This window comes from Salmo trutta, chromosome 22 (assembly GCF_901001165.1).
Source record: "Salmo trutta chromosome 22, fSalTru1.1, whole genome shotgun sequence".
NCBI lineage: Eukaryota > Metazoa > Chordata > Actinopteri > Salmoniformes > Salmonidae > Salmo > Salmo trutta.
Genome location: NC_042978.1, coordinates 46,948,673 through 46,972,226, shown reverse-complemented (window position 1 = coordinate 46,972,226; position 23,554 = coordinate 46,948,673). Strand labels below are relative to the sequence as shown.

Here is a 23,554-nt window from a genome sequence, read left to right as displayed (position 1 = left end):
TGTGATTGCGATTGCGTCGTCTGTGGACCTATTGGGGCAGTGTCAGGTAGGGTGGAGGTGATATGGTCCTTGACCAGTCTCTCAAAGCACTTCATGATGACGGAAGTGAGTACTACGGGGCGATAGTCATTTAGCTCAGATACCTTTAGCTCTGTTAGCTAGCTAAGTTGGAAATGTTATGAATTCATCTCCCATCTGCTGTCGATATGAAACCACTTTATATCAAAGGAGTGCATTTGATTTGATGGCCTGCACATGCGCAGTTCGGTGCGAGAAGACCGTTAGACCCGATGATCTGTTTCTACATATGAGCTTAGCTAGCCAACATTGCCATGACATCGCCTATGAGTGTTATCAGGTATTTCTATTGGAGAAGCAGTTTCTGCCTATCTTCATACTGTGCTCTGTGTGGTTACAGCTTTCACTGCATGCTGAAGGTGAATTCAGAGCCATTTAGTGGCTAGCTACACTACAAACATCATTTTACCAGGTTTCTGTGAAGCAATTGTAATGACAGTCTGACACAACATACCCAAGAGTTTCCTGATTTGCAAAGGGTAGTCTGTGTTATTTTATTGTTTATTAGAAACATAGATTGAGGTCATTCTGAGGGGATTTCGCCGGTGGTGGAATGGGGATTTGGGCTTCCTGGGAAAATGTCAGAGGTTGCCAAAGTAACCAAGAGGGGCGCGGGGCTTAGCGAAGCCCACTCTACCTATTCTTATATATGTATTTGAAGTAATTTTGCTCTCTGTTGGTACATTTGAACTCAGATAGCCATGGACTATTTATTTGCAGCTATTATAAAAAGCAGCAGACAGAAAATAATGGAAAAAATAAGAACATTATTGGCAATGTTTGAAACGTTTATTATATTTAAAAAGACACTTTTTCAACATCAAATATAATTCTGTAACACACAGACTGTGGTTTAAAAATAAATATAACTTAAATACTGAAAGGCATTGATTTCAGTTTTGTAAAATCATAAAAATACATTTATGATAATACAAATAATTATACAGGGGAATACAATATACAACTTTCTGTAGTTTGTATAAAATAGCTGTCAAAATCAGTATCATAAGAAATTGGTCCGCTTGTGGTCATATACCAGCCAGTGGTGAACAATCTGTTCAATACAAAACTCCCTTAGGGAGAAAAAAGACATTTTCTGTAGGACCATCATGAGAACAGATGATTCTGTATACTCAACGTAGCACCTCTCTCCCAGTCAGACGATTCAAGGCTATCTAACCTACTACATTACAATACTGAGGAACTGTGATCCAGGTGTGACCAGCAGATCTTCTTTGAAAACAGAGCCAGCCTGTTCCTGCAGTTGTTCCTGCTGCTTTTCCTGCTGTTATTGTTGTTGGTCTCTATATGAGGCTGTCGATGCTGTTCCTGTAGGTCTGTAAAGGTTCCTCAATGTCTGAGGTGCTGTTCAGATCAAACTTGTTAGCTGGAAGGAGGCAATGAAGAGCACATTGATGAGTATTATCAAGTAAGAAATAGCCATTCTGAATCAAATGTGTGGTATGAAACAGGGATATTTTTGAATTTCTTATAACTTTCTTATTCCTAGCAAATGACTGTGAGTGGAGAAGATAAGGGACTTCTGTGTTTACCTTTCTGTCGGATTCGTTTGAGGAGCCATGCTGCCAGAGACAGGACAGATAATGACACAGCGCCCCCTGCTGCCAGGCCTAGGATAGTGGGGTTCAATGGAGGCTCAGGTGTGGCTGGAGGAAACAAGAAACAACAGAGGAAAACAGTCAAACAATCTGAATCAACTGATCGGTCACATCACTGACTACTACCCTCTCAAAAATATTTGTGTTTTGGTAGCCCCCTTATGTAGGATATGCATTCATTATGCATTCATAAAGCCTTTATAACCGCTACATAAGACATACTTTGTCCTGATGAGCATCGAATATCCAGTTTGGTTGTCTCACAGAATTTCAATTTGGTTGTGTCTCACAGAATATTCAGTTTGATTGTGTCTCACAGAGAGAGTAACGGAGGTTATAACATACCTGTGCAGGTAGGTGTGTCAGCGCTCCACTTCCCTGACCGTGAACACTGCATGTTTGGGGCCCCCTGGTGATCATAGCCCTCATCACAGCTGAAGTTGCAGACAGAGCCCCAAGGATGTGAGGGTGCCTCACAGCTGACCTGACCCCCCAGAGGAACCACAGGAGAGGGGCACTGGACAGCTGAGAGAAGGACACACAGTGACTCCAATACTTTCCACAGTTGTGTCAAGTTGGCTGGATGTCCTTTAGGTGGTGGACCATTCTTGATACACAGGAAACTGTTGAGTGTGAAAAACCCAGCAGCGTTGCAGTTCTTGACACAATCAAATTGGTGCACCTGGCACCCACTACCATACCCCATTCAAAGGCACTTAAATATTTTGTCTTGCCCATTCACCCTCTGAATGGCACACAGACGCAATCAAATTGTCCTAAGGCTTAAAAATCCTTATTTAATCTGTCTCCTCCCCTTCATCTACACTGATTGAAGTTGATTTAACAAGTGACATCAATAAGTGATCATAGCTTTCACCTGGATTCACCTGGTCAGTCTTTGTCATGGAAAGAACAGGTGTTCTTCATATTTTCTACAGTCGGGCTGAGTAAAACTTCTCACTTCACCTCTTTCCATTTAAACTCAGTCTATACTGTTTTAGTATCGTGTGTAAATGTGTAAATTGACTGAGTTTCAACAGAGAAGAAGAGGCGAAGTGAGAGGTTTTACTCAGCCCAAAATCTGTCCGTGGAAATAAGCCCCTGAAGTGAGGAATTTATGTATGAAGGTCAATGAGATGGTGTCAAATTTGGTCACCAAAAAAATGTCATTGCTAATTTGCTATGTGAGGCTTATTTGATAGAATAGAAGTTTCGTAATTGTTATGTCATTGCCCTGGTTGTCCGGGGCTCCCGAGTGGTTCCGTGGTCTAAGGCACTGCATCTCAGTGCAAGAGCCATCACTGCAGTCCCTGGTTCGTATCCAGGCGTCTTCACCTCCGGCTGTAATTGGGAATCTCGTTGTTCGGCACACAACTGGCCCAGCATTGTCCGGCCTAGGCCGTCATTGTAAATAAGAAATTGTTCTTAACTAACTTGCCAAGTTAAATAAATACATGTTGTTTTACAAATGCACTGATATAAGTGGACGCACGTGTCATTTCACCAACTTTGTTTTTGCAACTCTGTTTAGTTTGGTCAGGGTGTGATAGGTGGGTGGGCATTCTATGTTTTGTGTTCTATGTTTTGGCCGGGTATGGTTTCCAATCAGAGGCAGCTGTCATTTGTTGTCTCTGATTGGAAGCCATACTTAGGCAGCCTGTTTTTCCCTGTGTTTTCGTGGGATCTTGTTTTCGTGCAGCTGTGTTTGAGCAGCCCCAGAACGTCACGTTTGTTTCAGTTTCACCTGTTTCTTTTTTTGTTTCGGGTTCACTAATAAAATATGTGGAACTACCGGCACACTACGCCTTGGCTGATTGGGAATTCGAAGACAGCACTCGTGACACTCCCGCCAGCCTTGCATCTTTGAGGACATGTATTTCCATTGTTAGAGTGGTCATATGTCTATCTTGTCAATAAAGACATTGGTTTAAAAACTCTTGTCAATATAGACAATGGTTTAAATCAGGTCTATTTCAAAGATGCAAAAAAGTTTGTCCTTACCTTCACAGTGTGGTATCTCCTCACTCCACTCAGCAGCTGATGTGCAGGTCACCGTGATCGCCCCCTTGAGGAGATAACCCTCAGAGCAGCTAAAGTTACAGCTGCTTCCATAGGTGAAGTCTTCTCCACAGGTGATAGCGCCATCCTGTGGCTGCTGGAGGGTAGGGCAGCTTACAGCTACAAGACAGAGTGAATAGTGGTGCAGTGGTCAGACTGTGTCCAGAGACAATGTCATACATTTACAAAACTCTGATTGTCCTCCTAGATATTTCTGAATGGAAAATGTCCTGTGTCATTCATAGCAACTACAGTTGATGTAAGATGTTATGGGGGCTACGTTTACAGATATCCAGAACCTGTACACACCAACACACTGCGGCTGTGAGTCGTTCCACTGTCCCGAGGCTCCACACTGCAGGGTAGCAGAGCTGGAGGCCAGCCTCTCATAGCCCTCCTCACAGGTAAAGGTACAGGTGGACAGGTAGCTGAAGGAGCCCAGGGGATGGGAGCAGGCCATGGAACCCTTCCCAGGTTCATTCAGCTCACTGCATAAGACCACTGAGGAGGAGAGGGCAGATCGCAATACATGACTAAATGTGCCACGATGAAGAAATTACTCAAGATACACAACAACTGAATTACAGGAGGTCTAAGCTGTCATACTGGTATGAAGATCAACAGCAAGACACTGAAGTAATTCAAAGAAAGTACAAATGAAAAGTTTACAACAAATGGTATCTGTTATTTTATTTTCTTATTAGTCCTTCCAGAACACCTTATTTATAAGGTTTATAAAAGGATATACTTACATTCACAGGTGGGAGGCTGTTCTGACCATGATTCTGAGGCTGTGCATCTCACAGGCCCGGAGCTGCTCAGCCGGTACCCCTCTTCACAGGAATACTGACACGTCGAGTCAAAGGAGAAATTCCCATTGGGGTGAGAGCAACTGACACTGGCTTTAGCAGGGACCTCCTCCATCTTACATTCAACAACTGTGACAAAGGAAAACAGGTAAAGAGTTACAATTAAGAGGACTTTGAATGTGATAGCACAATACAGATGGTTTCATACTGCCTGTATTAGATTATTGGACTATATCGTCCTGGGCTTGCTTACCGTGTTCACACTGCTCTCCGTAGAAGCCCTCAAAGCATTTACAGCAGTGGCTGTTGATGGTCTCCACACACTCTCCATGGTAACATGAGTCGCTCTGACACGAGGCTGTGAAGCACAGAGCCGTCTTCTTCTTCATACACGACTCATCGTTCCACTTCCCTGTGTCCGCATCTCTCTTGATGTACATCTCCACACAATCCTCGTTGTTCCCCCCGTTGTTGGGTTCCCCGTCTGCCCAGTTTTCTGCCTCTTTAGTCAGGGTCTTATTGGTCCCCACCCAGGTCCACACGTCGTCCACCTTACCGATCCCTATCCAGTAATCGTTGGTCTGCCTGGGCAGGATGCTGTTAACAGAATGTGACTGGCAGATCGGGTGTTGTATGTGGAGGATGAGGTCTGCAGTAGATATCTCAGATAGGGGGGAGTGCGGCCTAAGAGGGTTTTTATAAATAAGCAACAACCAGTGGGTCTTGCGACAGGTATACAGAGATGACCAGTTCACAGAACAGTGCAGTGACGTGTCCTATAAGGAGCATTGGTGGTAAGTAAGCAGTTCACGGTAAGGTCTACACTTGTTGTATTCGGCGCGTGTGACAAGTTTGATTTGATTGAAATCTGATGGCCGAATGGTAAAGTACATGTAGCCACTCAAGAGCACCCTTACCTGACGATCTATGAATTATGTCCCCGTAATCTAGCATGGGAAGGATGGTCATCTGAATCAGGGTTAGTTTGGCGGCTGGGGTGAAAGAGGAGCGATTACGATAGAGGAAACCAAGTCTGGATTTAACTTTAGCCTGCAGCTTTGATATGTGCTGAGAGAAGGACAGTGTACCGTCTAGCCAGACTCCCAAGTACTTGTATGAGTTGACTACCTCAAGCTCTAAACCCTCAGAGGTATTAATCACACCTGTGGGAAGAGGGGCATTCTTCTTACCAAACCACATTACCTTTGTTTTGGAGGTGTTCAGAACAAGGTTAAGGGTAGAGAAAGCTTGTTGGACACAAAGAAAGCTTTGTTGTAGAGCATTTAACACAAAATCCGGGGAGGGGCCAGCTGAGTATAAAACTGTATCATCTGCATATAAATGGATGAGAGAGCTTCCTACTGCCTGAGCTATGTTGTTGATGTAAATTGAGAAGAACGAGGTCTAGGAACTCCCTTGGTGACAGGCAGTGGCTAAGGGAGGGGAGCCCCATCGCCAATAAGAAAACTTGTCATAATGACAAATTGGATCAATGTTATTCTAATGATGAAACCTAGGCCTACCTGATTCAATGCAGATTTTTTTTCTCCAACTGACAGGTCACTGAAATGTATTCAAACCTCATACTATAGTTATTTATTACATTTAAGTTTTGGTGGGAATACATTTTCTGAACATCACACGCCAATGTAAAATGCTGTTTTTGGATATAAATATGAACTTTATCGAACAAAACATACATGTATTGTGTAACATAATGTCCTAGAAGTGTCATCTGATGAAGATCGTCAAAGGTTAGTGCTTCATTTAGCTGTGTTTTGGGTTTTATTGACACATGTCCTAGTTTGGAAAATGGCTGTGTGATTATTTTTGTCAATGTACTCTCCTAACATAATCTAATGTTTTGCTTTCGCTGTAAAGCCTTTTTGAAATCGGACAATGTGGTTACATCAAGGAGAAGTGTATCTTTAAAATGGTGTAAAATAGTTATATGTGTCACGTCCTGACCAGCAAAGAGGTTATTTGTTATTGTCATTTGGTCAAGACGTGGCAGGGGGTGTTTGTTTAATGTGTTTCGGGTTTTGTTGGGCAATGTTCTATGTTAGTCTATTTCTATGTCTGTGTCTAGTTTATATATTTCTATGCTTAGTTTATTGGTTTGACCTTCAATTGGAGGCGGCTGTTTCTCGTTGCCTCTAATTGAAGGTCCTATTTAGTAGGGGTGTTTGTTCAGGGGTTTTTGTGGGTAGTTGTTCCATGTTTAGCCTGACAGGACTGTCTTCGGCGGCGTTGTTTGTTATTTTGTGTTCATGTTCTTTCAATAAAAGAAGTTGAGTTCACACATTCCCGCTGCGCCTTGGTCCCATCTTTACTACGAACGTGACAGTATGTTTGAGAAAGTTGAATTATGACATTTTGTTGTTTTGAATTTGCCGCCCTGATATTTCACTGGCTGTGTCCCGCAGGTGGGACGCTAGCATCCCACGTAGCCCATAGAAGTTAAGGCTTGTAAGTAAGCATTTCACTAAGGTTATATTCGGCGCATGTGACAAATTTGATTTGATTTCGATTTGATTTCCACCACCATTCATGTTAGTGGCTAATGCTACTTCCTGATGTTGCGCGTTCAGCCAGGGGTAAACAAATTCTTGCAAATTGATTGGCTGAACGAGATACGCAACATCCAGGACTAGCATTCCTAGGTAATAGACGCTTTAGCATGGAGGTGCATATTTTCCCAGTTTCCCCCCTCCTCGCCATTTAATCTAGTTAAGGAGGAAATTGATTCCTTTGCAGCCTTAATGGAGAATGTTTTAGGAAAGGACTCAATATCGCTATCTGCCTGCCTTTGGCCTATGGGCTGGGAAACTACAGCCCTCAGGGGCCAGAGTGAGTGTCACACTCATGCAACAATTTCAATTTTTTTCCACTGAGTTACAGTTCATATAAGGAAATAATTTAATTGAAATAAATTCATTAGGCCCTAATCTATGGATTTCACATGACTGGGCAAGGGTGCAGCTATGGATGGGCATAGGCCCACCCACTGGGGAGCCAGGCCAAGCCAATCAGAATGAGTTTTTCCCACAAAAGGGCTTTATTACAGACAGAAATACTCATCAGCTGACTGGGTGGCTGGTCTCAGACAATCCCACAGGTGAAGAAGCTGGATGTATAGGTCCTGGGCTGGCGTGGTTACACCTGGTCTGTGGTTGTGATGCCGTTTGGATGTACTGCCATATTCTCTAAAATGTCATTGGAGATGGCTTATGTTAGAGAAATGAAAATAAAATTATCTGGCAACAGCCCTGGTGGACATTCCTGCAGTCAGCATGCCAATTGAACACTCCCTCAAAACACGAGACTTCTGTTCTGTGACAAAACTGCACATTTTCTGTGGCCTTTTATTGTCCCCAGCACAATGTGCACCTGTGTAATGACCATGCTGTTATCAGCTTCTTGATATGCCACATCTTGGCAAAGGAGAAACGCTTACTAACAGGGATGTAAACTTATTTCTCCATTAAAATTTGAGAGAAATACACTTTCTGTGCGTATGTAACATTTCTGGGGTATTTTATTTCACTTCATGAAACATTGGACCAACACATTACATGTTGCGTTTATATTTTTGTTCAGCGCAATCGAATTCTAAACTGAAGATCATGATGAGTTGATCATTGGAGACAGGCGTGTTAACTAGGGGAAAAGTGTGACACGTATCAGGGCCCCCGAGGACTGGAGTAGGCAATGCCTCATGTCAACAAAAAAAAGTATGCATAGCCCGCCGGTATTGCAGCCATAAAGGTAATGATTGCAGTTAGGTAACGTAGCGTTCTACCTGCGTTTTCTCGTACCACTATGGCATTGACCATTTGTATTGATAAAGAGGGTAACGTATTTTGGATTTTGTTATATCATACGGATTTAATCAACGAATGCTACACGATACCAAATGAACGAACTGTTTCTAGAACCACTGTAATTATTTCATAGTCAACTATATTCGTGATTGTTCAAACGCCAATTCATATTTGATTTTAATGCCCGGCCCGCCTGCCACTGGCTTTTCTTGAATGGTTTCGTCCTAATCGCTGACAGGAAGAGCCGGTTGTTTACAGTTGGTACACAGGAAGCGATTTATTTGCTTCACGTTAAAGTTAAACAACTAATATCTTCTCCGTTGTTAAATACGTGGATTGCTAACCTATTGGCCATTTAGATTCTATATAAATGTTTGTTGTCTATTGACATGAGCATCAACTGAAGTGCCTATGACTGAAGACCAAGTGATGACTACTTTTAGCAAGGCTAGCTTGCGAGCGTAGCCATCTAACTTAGCTGGCTGTCCATACGTAGAAGTGGCACTCAACCAAACAGGTAACACAAACTTCGATGTGACATTAACACTACTGATACTGGGTACACTACCTTATTTCCTTGCTACCTAGCCATTTGTAAAGCAACCAGAGTCTCGCTAGCAAAAATAAGATGATTAGGTTAGCTAGTAGCTAGCTAGCCAGGTGTAAACAGCTTTTGCTTTCCGAGTGCCATTTTTGCTGTGTTTACTCTGCTTGACACGAGTCCAAGAGGGTGGTTAGCGTGACCTATTTAGATCAACAGCATTCAATCAATCAATCAACCATGTCAGCTAACCAGATGTGTATCACTTAACATGCAGATACTAGTTAGCCACGCTGCCTAGCTATCTGTCATCTGATGATGATGATGATGATGATGATGATGATATTTGATTTATTTTAAATTAGGAACTATTGATGATTATTGTTTAGACAAATGATGTAATATATGTGAACTTGATACTGAATTTGCACTTTTGTATTTTGTACTTTGTATAGTTTTATTTAATGATGTTGATGTGCTCCTGATTTGTGTTCAATGTTTTGATGTGGTGAAGCTGAGGAAAAATGTGGACAATAAAGTTTTTCTAATTCTATTTTAAATCCCTGTACAGTGTGATCGTCAGGCACTGCGACCCGAACAACCGCATCGAGTGGTGAGCGACCATGGGCGCGGAGAGCAGCGCTATGCGGAGCATCATCTTGGAGGAACCGCTCCTAACCCTGCCCTCAGGGCTGACCATGTACTCTGCCGTGCTCCAGGATGGCAAGCCGGCTTCTGTGTTTGTTCACAAGCAGGGCAACGAAGACAAAGTCAACAAAGCTGCTAAGGTAAACGCATATGGTATCTATAAAACATTTCTTCCAGACAGAGTATGGTATCACCCATGCGAGTGACACAGCCGTCTGATTGTTGCCTGGGTACCAGCCTGTTTAGCTGTCATTCAACTCTTTGCCACTTCTTATCATGCCATGTTTAGCATGAGAAGGAGAGGAATGTTGAAAAGGTGCAACGCTCGCTTACAATTATTCAAGCAACTAAGTGGAATGTTTGCACAAACAGACTAGTCACATTTGGGCAAGGCATCACCAGTGTCTCTGTCTGCTGCCCTGGCTGTAATATATCCTCATGATAAATGGTCACTTGAATTTGTCTGAGCCTTGTTGTTATATTTAAGCCCTAGCAGACAGTCTCATCCAGAGTGACTTACTGTAAGTGTGACACAAAGCCATTAATGAATGTTTGGTTCCCTGTAGCACCTGAAGACCCTGAGGCACCCGTGTCTCCTGCGTTTCCTGTCATGCTCGGTGCAGGACGGTGGTATCCACCTGGTGACAGAGCGTGTGCAGCCTCTGGAGCCCCTGCTGGACAGCCTGACTCCGGAGGAGTTGTGTGCAGGCATCTATGACCTGCTACAGGCCCTGATTTTCCTGCATGAGAGGGTAAGGAACACACACACACAGGCAGACACTAGTAATGAAGAATCCCTGCAGGCATCAATTTTTTTTCTTCATAAGACCGAAGTAGTGGACGGGAACGTTTTAACATTTAAACTCTCTCACATGATTCTGCGCTGTTAAGTATTACAGTTCTCATTTCTGTTATAACATGTCTTCTTTCTCCCCTCAGGGAAAATCGAGCCACAACAACGTCTGCATGTCTTCTGTGTTCGTAAGTGAAGACGGCCATTGGAAGCTTGGGGGGATGGAGACTGTCTGCAAGTTCGCTGAGGCTACCCCAGAGGTGACTGACAATTCAGCTAGAAAGAAAGAACTAATCTACTTTCCATCACTATTGTCTATGGTTATTTTAAGTGTTTTTAAAGTTCTATTCTATTGTCCACCTCAGTTTCTCAGCACCATTCAGAATGTGAGGGAGACCAGTACTGTTCCTCCGGAGGAGCGGGTAAGGTTAACAGGCCCATCACTTATTTTAACATTGTTTTATTATTGGTAATTATCCAGTCTTAGTCTTTAATTCATAGAATCATTCTTTGCAGGTGGAAGGCTTTAAAACGCTGCCAGATAAGCATGCACACTCTCGAGACTGCTTCTCCTTTGGAATGATGGTGGAAACCCTCATCCCTCTCCTGAATTTGAAAATAAATGATTCTCTCAATGGCTATGGTGAGTGGAGAAGCTTCAAAGCCTCAACCTGATTGACTGTTGGGACATTCCATTCAAACCTTGAACAGAACACTTGTACACTAGGATGGAATGGCTTTTTTCTAATGGAAATGAACATTATGCTTGATAATCTGACTTTGTGACGCTCTCTTTCTCCTTTGCCTGGTCTTCCCCTCATCCTCTCTTCCTACCATACCTCTTCTCTCTCTCTCCCCACACTGAGTGTACAAAACATTAGAAATCACCTTCCTAATACTGAGTTGCACCTCCCCATTTTGCCTTCAGAACAGCCTCAATTTGTCGAGGCATGGACTCTACAAGGTGTTGAAAGCATTCCACAGGGACGCTGGTCCATGTTGACTCCAATGCATCCCACAGTTGTGTTAAGTTGGCTGGATGTCCTTCGGGTGGTGGACCATTCTTGATACATAGGAAACTGTTGAGAGTGGAAAAATCCAGCAGCGTTACAGTTCTTGACACAAACCAATGCATCTGGCACCTAAATCTGTTGTCTTGCCCATTCACCCTCTGAATGGCACACATACACAATCCATGTCTCAAAGGTTAAATAATGATTTTTAATCCGTCTCCTTCCCTTCATCTACACTGATTGAAGTGGATTTAACAAGTGACATCAATAAGGGATCATGGCTTTCACCTGGATTCTCTTACCCTACAAGGTCCGGAGCCTGCTAGTTTTCTGTTCTACCTGATAATTAATTGCACCCACCTGGTGTCCCAGGTCTAAATCAGTTCCTGATTAGAGGGGAACAATGGAAAAACTGCAGTGGAACTGGCTTGGAGGTCCAGAGTTGATTTTGAGAGGTCTATGTCATGGAAAGAGTTGCTAATGTTTTGTTCTCTGTATTAGGGCTGAACCCAATTTAGTTGACTGGTACATTTTTTTGGGGGTCGTTAGGCTGTTGGTCGACCGAGATTGTTTTTAGTCGAGCAGTAATGTATGTTTATTTATTTGCGCCCATCTCAGTGAACTAATCCATTGCTGAGGCCGAGACTAAAAGCCAATTTACGCTTGGTCGGAGGGTGTGACACAAATGAGGAGCCTCACAAATTTTGTAACAATGCGGAGGGCTCTATATAGCTTCGCATTGTCATGATTGGTTGATGGTGGGTGAGTGCGGTACATCCTGTATAAACACGAGCTCACTTCCTTGACAACAGCTCTGCAAAGCGCAAGCAGTATGAATACCCTGACTTCTGCTGTTGTATCACCGTAAATGCTGCATGGCCAATGCTGATGTTGGATTGACTATGCGCCCAGATGCACAATGCACTTCTCTCTCCAGAATGTGCTTTCTCCCGCCAATTTGTGCACATTCGTTGTTTCATTACTTCATTGTGTGAATTGTTTGCGTTTTGATTATTAGTGTATATCAATTCCCTGTTACATACAGTATATCACCAGTACTACGTTTACCATTAATTTATCTAGTTTTTGTTACTTTGGTAATTTTGTTGAATGTATTCAAAATTATTCCAGTCTTCACGTTGTCGGAGTGGACACATTGTTTGTGAAGTGCACAACCTATGCTACACTTGTGAGAAACAAGTTTTATTTCATTTCATTTTATTTTTTTTCTTCAATATTAGTCATTTGTTTGGTTCGCTCCTGTCAGTTGAGTAAGGACGTACACTCATAGAAGTAGGCCTATAGGCTACCTGGCCTGCGTGATAGTATTTCTGATTGGCTAAACGCATCAACACTAATGACCTGTGGAGCTTCTCTAAGTCATGTTTTATTCTCCTAAAACAGCAAGTAAACAAAGTGTGTTTTTACATCAAATCAAATGTATTTATATAGCCCTTCGTACATCAGCTGATATCTCAAAGTGCTGTACAGAAACCCAGCCTAAAACCCCAAACGGCAAGCAATGCATGTGAAAGAAGCACGGTGGCTAGGAAAAACTCCCTAGGAAAAACTCCCTAGAAAGGCCAAAAACCTAGGAAGAAACCTAGAGAGGAACCAGGCTATGAGGGGTGGCCAGTCCTCTTCTGGCTGTGCCGGGTGGATATTATAATAGAACATGGTCAAGATGTTAAAATGTTCATAAATGACCAGCATGGTCAAATAATAATAATCATAGTAGTTGTCGAGGGTGCAACAAGCACGTCCGGTGAACAGGTCAGGGTTCCATAGCCGCAGGCAGAACAGTTGAAACTGGAGCAGCAGCACGGCCAGGTGGACTGGGGACAGCAAGGAGTCATCATGCCAGGTAGTCCTGAGGCATGGTCCTAGGGCTCAGGTCCTCCGAGAGAAAGAAAGAGAGAATTAGAGAGCATGTTTAAATTCACACAGGACACCGGATAAGACAAGAGAAATACTCCAGATGTAACAGACTGACCCTAGCCCCCCGACGCATAAACTACTGCAGCATAAATACTGGAGGCTGAGACAGGAGGGATCAGAAGACACTGTGGCCCCATCCGATGATACCCCCGGACAGGGCCAAACGGGCAGGATATAAACCCACCCACTTTGCCAAAGCACAGCCCCCACACCACTAGAGGGATGTCTCCAACCACCAACTTACCGTCCTAAGACAAGGCCGAGTATAGCCCACAAAGATCTCCGCCACGGCACAACCCAAGGGGGGGGCGCCAACCCAGACAGGAAGACCACGTCAGTGACTCAACCCACTCAAGTGACGCACCCCTCCCATGGACGGCATGGAAGAACACCAGTAAGCCAGTGACTCAGCCCCTGTAATAGGGTTAGAGGCAGAGAATCCCAGTGGCGAGAGGGGAACTGGCAAGGCAGAGACGGCAAGGGCGGTTCGTTGCTCCAGCCTTTCCGTTCACCCTCACACTCCTGGGCCAGACTATACTTAATCATAGGACCTACTGAAGAGATAAGTCTTCAGTAAAGACTTAAAGGTTGAGACTGAGTCTGCATCTCTCACATGGGTAGGCAGACCATTCCATAAAAATGGAGCTCTATAGGAGAAAGCCCTACCTCCAGCCGTTTGCTTAGAAATTCTAGGGACAATTAGGAGGCCTGCATCTTGTGACCGTAGCGTACGTGTAGGTATGTACGGCAGGACCAAATCGGAAAGATAGGTAGGAGCAAGCCCATGTAATGCTATTGTAATCCATTGAGAATTACAATAGCTCCTCCAGTATATATAAAACATCTTTCCAGCTCTCTCCTTTTAGATAACCACTCAGCGTGAAAGGTTAATGCTCTGATCCAATGAAAACGTCATAAAATAGGCCTACCTGATTACTTCTTATCAGTGCTTGACTTGTACTCATTTTGGGTGCTGGTACTGTTTTATATTTAGGTGCAGGATCTTCACAATACTTTTGAGCTAATATTCTATAAGTGGAACAGGAGCTCAAACAGTAGAACATTTGAGGTGCTGGTACTCATCTCCTGCCCAAGTTGAGCACTGCTTCTTATCCCTTGCACAAATAGCCTACAGCTCCGTCTGTCCTGAGCTCACTGGTGCAGGAAACTGAGGGCCCAGAATATTTCATACAATGTTGCAAATTTGCTACAGCAAGCTTCAGGCCAGACCCAAGTTAAATAGTTGATACAGTGTTTCAAGTTTGTTGCAGACAGGCCATGTGTAGCCAATGTGATTTATAGGATATTTATTTTTATCAGGATATTTTTTTACCTACAGGCCACAACGTTTTTATTTGTTGACTTTTATGTAGACTATTTTTACATAGTTGGCAATGACAATATAAGTTAGTTTTTGGATAGAATTTGGATTAACCAGGGCCTCCCACTGCATCACAGTGCAAGCTGTGTCACTAGAGATTCTGGGTTCGAGTCCAGGCTCTGTCGCAGCCGGCCGCAACCGGGAGACACATGGGGCGGCGCTTAATTTGGCCCAGCGTCGTTAGGGGAGGGTTAGGTCGGCAGGGATGTCCTTGTCCCATCGCGCACTAGCGACTCCTGTGGCAGGCCGGGGGCAGTGCACACTGACTCGGTCACCAGGTGTATGGTGTTTCGTCCGACACATTGGTGCAACTGGCTTCCGTGTGTCAAGAAGCAGTGCGACTTGGTTGGGTTGTATTTCGGAGGACGTACGGCTCTCAACCTTCGCCTCTCCCGAGTTCGTACGGGAGTTGCAGCGATGAGACAAGACTGTAACTCCCAATTTCGTGGTATGCAAAAGGGGATAAAAATAAATTACATATTTTGATTAACCACATGACAATGATTTTGTGATATGAAAACATTATTATAAATTAAACTTTCACAAATGTGCATATGAATGCCATAACTGGCAAATAATAGTTATCTAGATTTCTGGCATCCTTTTGAGGCATTTCTCTTATTTCATCAAACCGTAAGCTTAGAGCATCAGACAAGCTCAATCCAGATAGTTGATTTTATTAGAATAGTGTGTAAAAAAATTCTGACCAATCGTGTGGTCGACAGAACTGACATTTACTCCTGAGGTGCTGACCTGTTGCATACTACTACCACTGATTATTATTTGACCCTGCTGGTCCTCTATGAACGTTTGTTCTTCAAGATGTTCAATCTGGCCTTAATGGCCATGTACTCTTAGAGATGAAACGGTATGAACATTTCATATCACGAGTACAGATACCACAATAATCAGTAGTATCGCGGGATTGTTCAAATGTGCTGGAAATGTTTGAAAAGTATTGACACACTAAAATAATTTCACCTAGTTTTATATTGAAAACCAACTAACAAAATCAGCAGCACTATGCACTTTTTGTGTGTAAAAAACATTAAAGATGGCACCATGTGACCATGAAAGGTAAGTTTCTTTAGTGCAGGTTTTAATGAACACAACCTTAAGTAAGCAAATCAAATGTGCATATAAAAGCAACACAAGTAAAGCAATGTGCATGTAAGAATAATACAACCATATGTAAACACATCCAATGTGCAGGTGTTGACATTAAAATAACAACACAAAATATATAATCCAATCAACAGCACTGATTGTGTGTCTGTTCTTTCCTTCGAGGCAATAAGGTGCTGCTGGCCTGTATGTATGCATCTTTGTTCACTTGAGATTGAAATGTAAAAAATGGCCGCATATTTACTGCCCGGTTTAAGTAATGATCTGCGAGGGGAGACCAACACTCTCTCTGATGGCACGCTGGTTGCTGGGATGCACAAAAGCTTCCTGGAAACCCTGTCAAGGTGAGGCAGCTCTGATGCATGGCCCCTCCACCACACCAGTGGATCCTGTTCTGCTGGATCCAGATGGACTTTTCTCTCTTCTTTCACTCTGTCTTCTGGGGTGGTCGGAATGTTGTGATCTTCTGGGAAGAAGTGTGTTTCCAGGCAGTTTGATTCCAGTTGCCAGTCTGGGGTGAGGTAATGGATAGTGAAGGTGATGTAGGGTTGACCACCCCCTGCTTTCACTGGTCCAGAGGTCAGTAGTTGGTCCAGAGGTCAGTAGTTGGTCCAGAGGTCAGTAGTTGGTCCAGAGGTCAGTAGTTGGTCCAGAGGTCAGCAGTTGCAGAAAACCATGTGCCTTTGAGCCAAACCTTTTCCAACATCAGCTTTAACCTGGTTGTACAGGTTTGGGATTTCAGTCTTGGAAAATGTTTGTGATGGCACTTTGTAGTGAGGGATGGCAACCTTCATCAGCCTCAGAAAGCCTGGCCTCTCAACGATATGAAATGGCATCATGTCCTTTGCAATGTAATATGAAAGGGCTGCAGTGAGGTCTTGAGTATGTTTTGATGTGGGTCCATAAGCAGCCTGCCTTTTTAAACGCTTGCTGGAGTTGCTGTGTCACAACTGTAAATGAGGAGGGACCAGTAGCATCACTGGGTTTGCCTGCTGCACGCCCACTCTGTAGACAAGGGAATGGCAAATGTAGTGCTGTTATTATTGGTGTTACATTAGAATTATTATTCACACGTCTTCTGTGTTGCATTTGAGTATATGCAATGACCCCATGCACAATTTTGCATAAATACAAATGAGTCTTAAGAAGACAGTGATAGTAATTGCAATGAGCCAAACAATTGACACAGGAGTCGTGTGTGTGTGTATATAGTGTTTATAGTGTTTCTCCTGTTGGAACACTTTTACAACTAAGTCGACAAGTGATGGATTTTAAGTGAACAGAATGTGTTGGTTGGGTGACTAAACTACATATCGTGTGCAATGGGCGAATAGAGTCAGCAGACACAGAGTCAGCAGACATTGAGCTAAAAGTTAACTTCCCTTGCATTTGCTATAAAGTGACGGTCACAAAGGTCACCCTGTTTGCATGTTCTGCAGACAGGGTGACCATCTTCGATTTTTAAGTTTCCCTCAGCACTCTTGTAAAACCCAAAATACAATCACACTTCATATTTGGTCCTCTTAGAAGGCTGGAAAATCTCCAGAATGCTGTCACTGCTTTCCGCCATGTTTTCACACAAAACCAAATCCACGCTGCATGCTGCGCCTGTGTCAGACTTGCTAACTTTGGTTGATGCTGGACAGTATTTACCGTGAGTTTTTCAAACTGTGGTAATCAAACACAGTTTTAATGATAATTTAACATTTGAAACAGTAATACTAACCGTTGGGAATTTTACCATGTTTTATCAAAAAAAGGGCTTTATAAATACATGTTGATTGATTAAAGTGCAGACTGTCAGCTTTAATTTGAGGGAACTCACTGTATCATCTCTTTCTGCAGTCTCTGAAGAGTTATCAGGCAGTCTGAAGAGGACTCTCCAAGCAGGGCTGTTGACCTCTGACCCCCTGTCTCGGCCCTCTCTCAGCTCCCTACTCACTCACGACTTCTTCAGAAATGACTTTCTGGAGGTCATGAATTTTCTGAAGAGCCTGACCCTGAAGGCAGAGGAAGAGAAGAATGAATTCTTTAAGTGAGTGAGTGACTGTGTGTGCATATTAATTAGGTTGTTAGTGATTGTCAGTGACAGCTCTGCCTTTGTCATCGTTCCTACTATGGGCTGACCCTGTAAAACGACACATTTCACTGCACCTATCCGGTGTACGTGACAATACATTATCTTTTGTATTATTCATTTCCTCATACAAAATGTTTGCCAATTAAGTTGTTACTGTCTGAGCCCACAGAAAGTATCCTCTGTCTGTACGGTAGGTTTCTGTTGGACCGGGTGCAGAGCCTGCCAGAGGAACTGATAGCGACGCGTCTTGTCCCAAAACTCCTCAATGGGATGGTGTTTGCTGAACCCACCGCAGTGAAGAGCTTTCTGCCTCACCTCTTAAAGCCAAAGAAGGGTTTGTCTTTTTTGATTTTTATTGGCTATTTATCACCCATGTGGTGCACTGTGGGTCAATGACAAGCCACCGGGGTCTGACAACTTGGATGGAAAATTACTGAGGACAATATTGCCACTCCTATTTGCGATCTCTTCAATCTAAGCCTACTAGAAAGTGTGTCCTCAGGCCTGGAGGGAAGCAAAAGTCATTCCACTACCTAAAAGTAGCAAAGCATAATAATACAATTATTGTGTGAGCTGTTTTGTTAGACTTCAGTGCAGCTTGACATTATCAATCAATCTGATGCTGAAAAACGTGTTATAGCAGGGATCGGGGAAGGGGCCACAAAAAAACAATTTATCATGAGGGGCTACAGTGGCTCGTGGGTCTGCGCACCCACATCACCCCCCCCCCCCCACCCCCCTTGCAAGCAAAACATTGTAGCGACCCCTCTCGTGAAAGCGAACACAAAGTTTTAAAGTTAATTTCATGCAATTCTGCACATTTTGCCATGGGGTGTTTTTTTTTTTTAAAGCCATCAGGCATTTCCCCCGGGGCAGCTGTCAATCTTTACTAATGACTTGCCACTGGTTCTGAGTAAAGCCAGTGTGTCGATGTATGCAGATGACTCAGTATATTTAACTACCACATCACTGCAACACTTAACAAAGAGCTGAAGTTAGTTTCAGAATAATAATAAATAAAATGGTCCTAAATATTTCAAAAACTATTAAAGCATTGTGTTTGGGACAAATCATTCCCAAACATCAACTAAATCATGTAATGAATAATGTGGAAATTGAAGTGACTAAACTGCTTGGAGTAACCCTGGATTGTAAACTGTCATGGTCAAAACATTTGATACAACAGTAGCTAGGATGGGGAGAAGTCTGTCCATTAATAAAGCAACGCTCTGCATTCTTAACAGCACTACCAACAAGGCAGGTCCTACAGGCCCTAGTTTTGTCACACCTGGACTACTGTTCAGTCGTGTGGTCAGGTGCCACATAGGACTTAAGAAAATGTTAAATTGGCTCAGAACAGGGCAGCAAGGCTGGCCCTTGGATGTACACAGAGAGCTAATATTAATAATATGCATGTCAATCTCTCCTGGCTGAAAGTGGAGGAGAGATTGACTTCATCACTACTTATTTTTGTGAGTAGTATTGACATGTTGAATGCACCGCGTTCTGTTTTAAAACATTTTTAATCAAGTTTATTTACAAGGGATTACACACAATGAATATATTTCACCAGATTTCTAATTTCAATCTGTGTGTTGACAGATTGTGGCAGGAGTGAGGAGTGCCTCCTGTCTGTCTCTCTCTACAGAAAACATGTGGTTCCTCAGCTGCTGAAGCTCTTCAAGGTCAACGAGGAACACGTCCGGGTGGTGCTGCTGGCTCACATTCACGTCTACGCTGAGTGTTTCTCCCAAGATGAGCTAAAGAACCACATCCTACCTCAGGTCAGACAAACACTCTAGAACCACATCCTACCTCAGGTCAGACAAACACTCTAGAACCACATCCTACCTCAGGTCAGACAAACACTCTAGAACCACATCCTACCTCAGGTCAGACAAACACTCTAGAACCACATCCTGCCTCAGGTCAGACAAACACTCTAGAACCACATCCTACCTCAGGTCAGACAAACACTCTAGAACCACATCCTACCTCAGGTCAGACAAACACTCTAGAACCACATCCTACCTCAGGTCAGACAAACACTCTAGAACCACATCCTACCTCAGGTCAGACAAACACTCTAGAACCACATCCTACCTCAGGTCAGACAAACACTCTAGAACCACATCCTACCTCAGGTCAGACAAACACTCTAGAACCACATCCTACCTCAGGGACAAACACTCTAGAACCACATCCTACCTCAGGTCAGACAAACACTCTAGAACCACATCCTACCTCAGGTCAGACAAACACTCTAGAACCACATCCTACCTCAGGTCAGACAAACACCCTTTTCATATTTGCTGATGTTACTGACTGGGTTTGAAGCCAGGTTGTCCATTTGCTGCAAGACTGTTACCCCACTGATGTGAACCTAGTTATTAGGGGTCTCCGGAAAGTTACCAGATGAGTGTGGTTCACCTCCCATAAGTTTATTCAGAAATATTATACGGTAATGCAAATGTTGGAACCAGACATGTTCAGTATATTTTGTCTTTGCTGGGGTTTGCCTTGTATGTTTTGAAAACACTGTTTCAATTCAAGATCTCTTCCTCCCTCCCTTGTAAACTGCAGGTGTTGCTTGGGATGAGAGACACAAATGATTCTCTGGTTGCCATGACGCTGCAGAGCCTGGCTGTGCTGGTGCCATTGCTAGGTGCCCAAGTGGTGGTGGGTGGGGAGAGGACCAAAGTGTTCAAACGCACCAGGCCCAACTTCACTAAGTCTACAGAGGTCACCCCAGAAAGTAAGAAACACATAACACTTATCTTTTTTGATTTCATATAACTGCAGTGCTGCTAGTCATAGTTCCCTACAAAACAATTAATCCTTACCTTCTCTAGCCTCTCCAGTTCACATAGTTGGAGGGTCCCATCCCCAGATTGCCCAGCCCTCAATAGTCCTGGGTCTTTTCCCAAAACCAGTAGCAGTGAGAGGAGGGCTGGTCCTGGGGAACATAGACAGCCTTCAGGCCAGAGAGACCCCCAGGATATACCCCCTGCCACCCAAATCAGGTAAGGAAGTAATACTGGGAACCTTACCTCTTCCAATTCACTCACATTGTGGTTGAAGCTTATATCAGTCATCTGGCCCTTATTCCAGGTAATAGTAGAGAGAGATCTCTACCCCTGAACGGCTTCAGCAAAAACCAGGAAGAGGAGTCCTCCTACAGTCCCGACCAGCCAGAAAGGCCAGAGGGCCGGAGTCAGGCTGAGGACTGGCCAGATTGGAGTGACCCAGAGGAGGGGGAACCGGAGCAGCTAGTCCAGACACACATCCAGGCCTCAGACAGAACGCGGGATCAAGAGGAGGAACCATGGGACAACGTCGAAGACACAGAGCCCACGTTTAACCTCTCCCCCACTGCGCGCATACCAGACCCTGTCGTCCTAACCTCCCCACCCAGAGGGGGCGCCACCGCACCACCACCCCCCCTCAGCCTGACGGCCGAGCCCCTGCGAGGGGGGTCCAAACCCCTCAAACTGAGCTATAACCTCAAGGCCTTTGAGAGGAAGACAACAGTAACGTCTTCCTGGGACAACGGCTGGGGGCAGGAAGAAGAACCGCAACCTAACGACGAGCCCAGGCCCAAGCTGCACACCGCACGCAAGGATGGCGGCACGAGGGTTCTGGGAGAGGAGTTCACCATCGAGGTGAAGAGGAAGCAAGAGAGAGACCCAGAATTGGACTTCTTTGCAGACATGGAGCCGGACATTAAACTATCGTCTGCTGCAGCTCTGCTGCTGCCTATGAAGAGCAGTGTTAGTGATACTGGGCTATTCACAGCCGCACCGTCAGAACACACTGAGCCATCTGTAGACACACTAACACTCACCGCCAAGTTCGCAGCTGCTGACCAGACGGAGGTGAGTCCATGTGAAAGAAACAAAGTACTACTACTCTGTTACTAGGTAGGTGCAGGATCGGTTGTGTACCACTGAATCACTTCTTCTTTCACCAGTCCCTCGCTGGGATATTAACAGAATCCAAGGCTTGAACTTAAAGGGGATGTGATTTTTAAAAGTCATACGGCTAAGAATTCCAGTACTGATCTGTCCGGTGCCTCCCCAGTGATTTTTAAGTCTGTTTCCCAACTCCAGTCCTGGAGAATCCCCAACAATACACATTATTGAAGCCCCTTGTAAACACACCTGATGCAACTGGTCAACTAATCACCAAGCACTGTGAGTTGAATCAGGTGAGTTTGTCTGGAGCTACAACAAAAATGTTTGCTGTTGGGAGGACTGGAGTTGGAAAACTGGTTTAAGTGAAGGACAATTTTATTGCATTTATGGCAGTTGAGCCTGTTGAGATTTTTTTTTTTTTACTGATTGTCAAAATACAAAGAATTCCAGTAGTGATCTTTCTGGTTCCTCCCCTATGTGTAGGTGAAAGGCAGCCAATATGGCATTTCTGTGTAAATTGCTTATTTACATTTTCAGGCAAGTGATCATAAACTTCATGCAACCAAAATAACACTCTTGACTTGCCTGATGGGCAAGTGCCTTTCAGAATGTAATGTCAATCCCATGTACTATAAAGGAAATTCATTAGCGTAAGAAAAGTTCCTGCTTCATGAGTGGCCATTTGAATTAATCTCTGTATTCCTTTATTTTACAGACGGAAGCAGAAGGCTGGGGAGAAGGAGATGACCTTAACTGGGGAGAGGATGAGAACACCTGGTGATTGACAGTTACCTGGCTGGATCTATTACTCAGACACGTTGTAGAGACTACATGTTGCTGGTTACTGCAGCACTTCAATTTCCAGGATGCACCTCTTCTTAACCAGCCAATCAGAGAACTGGAACACTCGCTCCAGCTGCACATCCTGTTCTGAACTGTTATCATGAAGTAATATTGCTAATGAAAAATAAATGTGATGAGATGTGAGACACTGAAGAATAAATTTTACAATTGAGATTTTAATCAGAGTTTTCAGGTGGTTAGTAAGATGACCATCCATCCTGTTACTAAGGAATTATATCTATGGAACTTGACTTTTGTACTAGAATGATGAGGGGATTCTCTTGGGGATTGTTACCAGCTAGACTGGGACAGCAGACAGACCTTGGGAATCCTTCATAGTTTGTTGCCAAAATGTCATCCACTAGTTTTGTGCCATACATTTCACATCTGGCAGTTTAATTTGGATGACCATTTGAGGATACTGTGGGGGGAACCTCAAGTCTTTCCTTGCCTCCTTTTGAAAATTCTCCTCAGATCTCCAATACTCTCCTCACGTCCCTCTGCCGTTTTGAGGAGGCTGGGGAGAGCATGCAAGGAAAAGACTTGATTAAACCCCTGGTGAGAGAAGTGTGATTTTTGGGGGGTGGGAAATGGACTTTGAATGTGAAAGATTGACAATTTATTTGTATCTTTCTGGTGGAATAAAAGGTTTTATGATACGTCTGACTTAATTTTACGGTTCAGTTGTCTGACAACCTGCTAAAGCTCAACAATAAGCCTATATTTCACAAGACTACTGTCGGGATGGAAGCTGAGCATGTTAAAGGTTACAAAATTAAACTAGGCAAGTCAGTTGTACTCTTATTTACAATGGTGGGTTAACTGCCTTGTTCAGGGGCAGAATGACATTTTTACCTTATCAGCTCTGTTTCGATCTAGCAACCTTTTGG

At 43.8% G+C, this 23,554-nt stretch overlaps 2 protein-coding genes and 2 long non-coding RNA genes across 4 annotated transcripts; 1 reads left to right on the top strand and 3 right to left on the bottom strand.

Annotated features, from left to right (window-relative positions):
- Positions 1–1,004: 1,004 nt before the first annotated feature.
- LOC115157910 (E-selectin-like) lies at positions 1,005–5,184 on the bottom strand (the record flags this gene model as incomplete). Its single annotated transcript, XM_029706244.1, has 7 exons — positions 1,005–1,465; positions 1,632–1,745; positions 2,043–2,222; positions 3,699–3,875; positions 4,065–4,256; positions 4,508–4,693; positions 4,818–5,184. Coding segments are annotated over 7 exons (1,299 nt in total), but the record flags the coding sequence as incomplete, so codon positions are not given.
- A 3,303-nt stretch (positions 5,185–8,487) lies between these two features.
- Positions 8,488–23,323, top strand: scyl3 (SCY1-like, kinase-like 3). Its single transcript, XM_029708219.1, has 13 exons — positions 8,488–8,905; positions 9,501–9,717; positions 10,144–10,329; positions 10,517–10,630; positions 10,736–10,792; positions 10,887–11,013; positions 17,673–17,862; positions 18,102–18,241; positions 19,510–19,691; positions 20,491–20,662; positions 20,760–20,930; positions 21,019–21,782; positions 22,537–23,323. The coding sequence occupies exons 2-13, from the start codon at positions 9,553–9,555 to the stop codon at positions 22,600–22,602; spliced, it is 2,334 nt and encodes a 777-aa protein (XP_029564079.1). The 5' UTR covers positions 8,488–8,905; positions 9,501–9,552; the 3' UTR covers positions 22,603–23,323.
- LOC115158858 (uncharacterized) lies at positions 15,781–18,119 on the bottom strand. The gene is made up of 2 exons (XR_003868754.1): positions 17,653–18,119; positions 15,781–16,832 (listed from the first exon to the last, which is right to left on the bottom strand). It is a non-coding gene; the product is annotated as an uncharacterized LOC115158858 (long non-coding RNA).
- On the bottom strand, positions 19,412–20,494 carry LOC115158856 (uncharacterized). The gene is made up of 2 exons (XR_003868752.1): positions 20,116–20,494; positions 19,412–20,082 (listed from the first exon to the last, which is right to left on the bottom strand). It is a non-coding gene; the product is annotated as an uncharacterized LOC115158856 (long non-coding RNA).
- Positions 23,324–23,554: the final 231 nt, after the last annotated feature.

Excerpts from the sequence above, each read along its gene's own strand:
- scyl3 (XM_029708219.1), top strand. The coding sequence starts at position 9,553 with ATGGGCGCGGAGAGCAGCGCTATGCGGAGCATCATCTTGGAGGAACCG. Across the intron at positions 18,242-19,509 it reads CCTCTTAAAGCCAAAGAAGG|ATTGTGGCAGGAGTGAGGAG; the intron begins GTTTGTCTTTTT and ends GTGTGTTGACAG. Across the intron at positions 21,783-22,536 it reads CAGCTGCTGACCAGACGGAG|ACGGAAGCAGAAGGCTGGGG; the intron begins GTGAGTCCATGT and ends TTTATTTTACAG.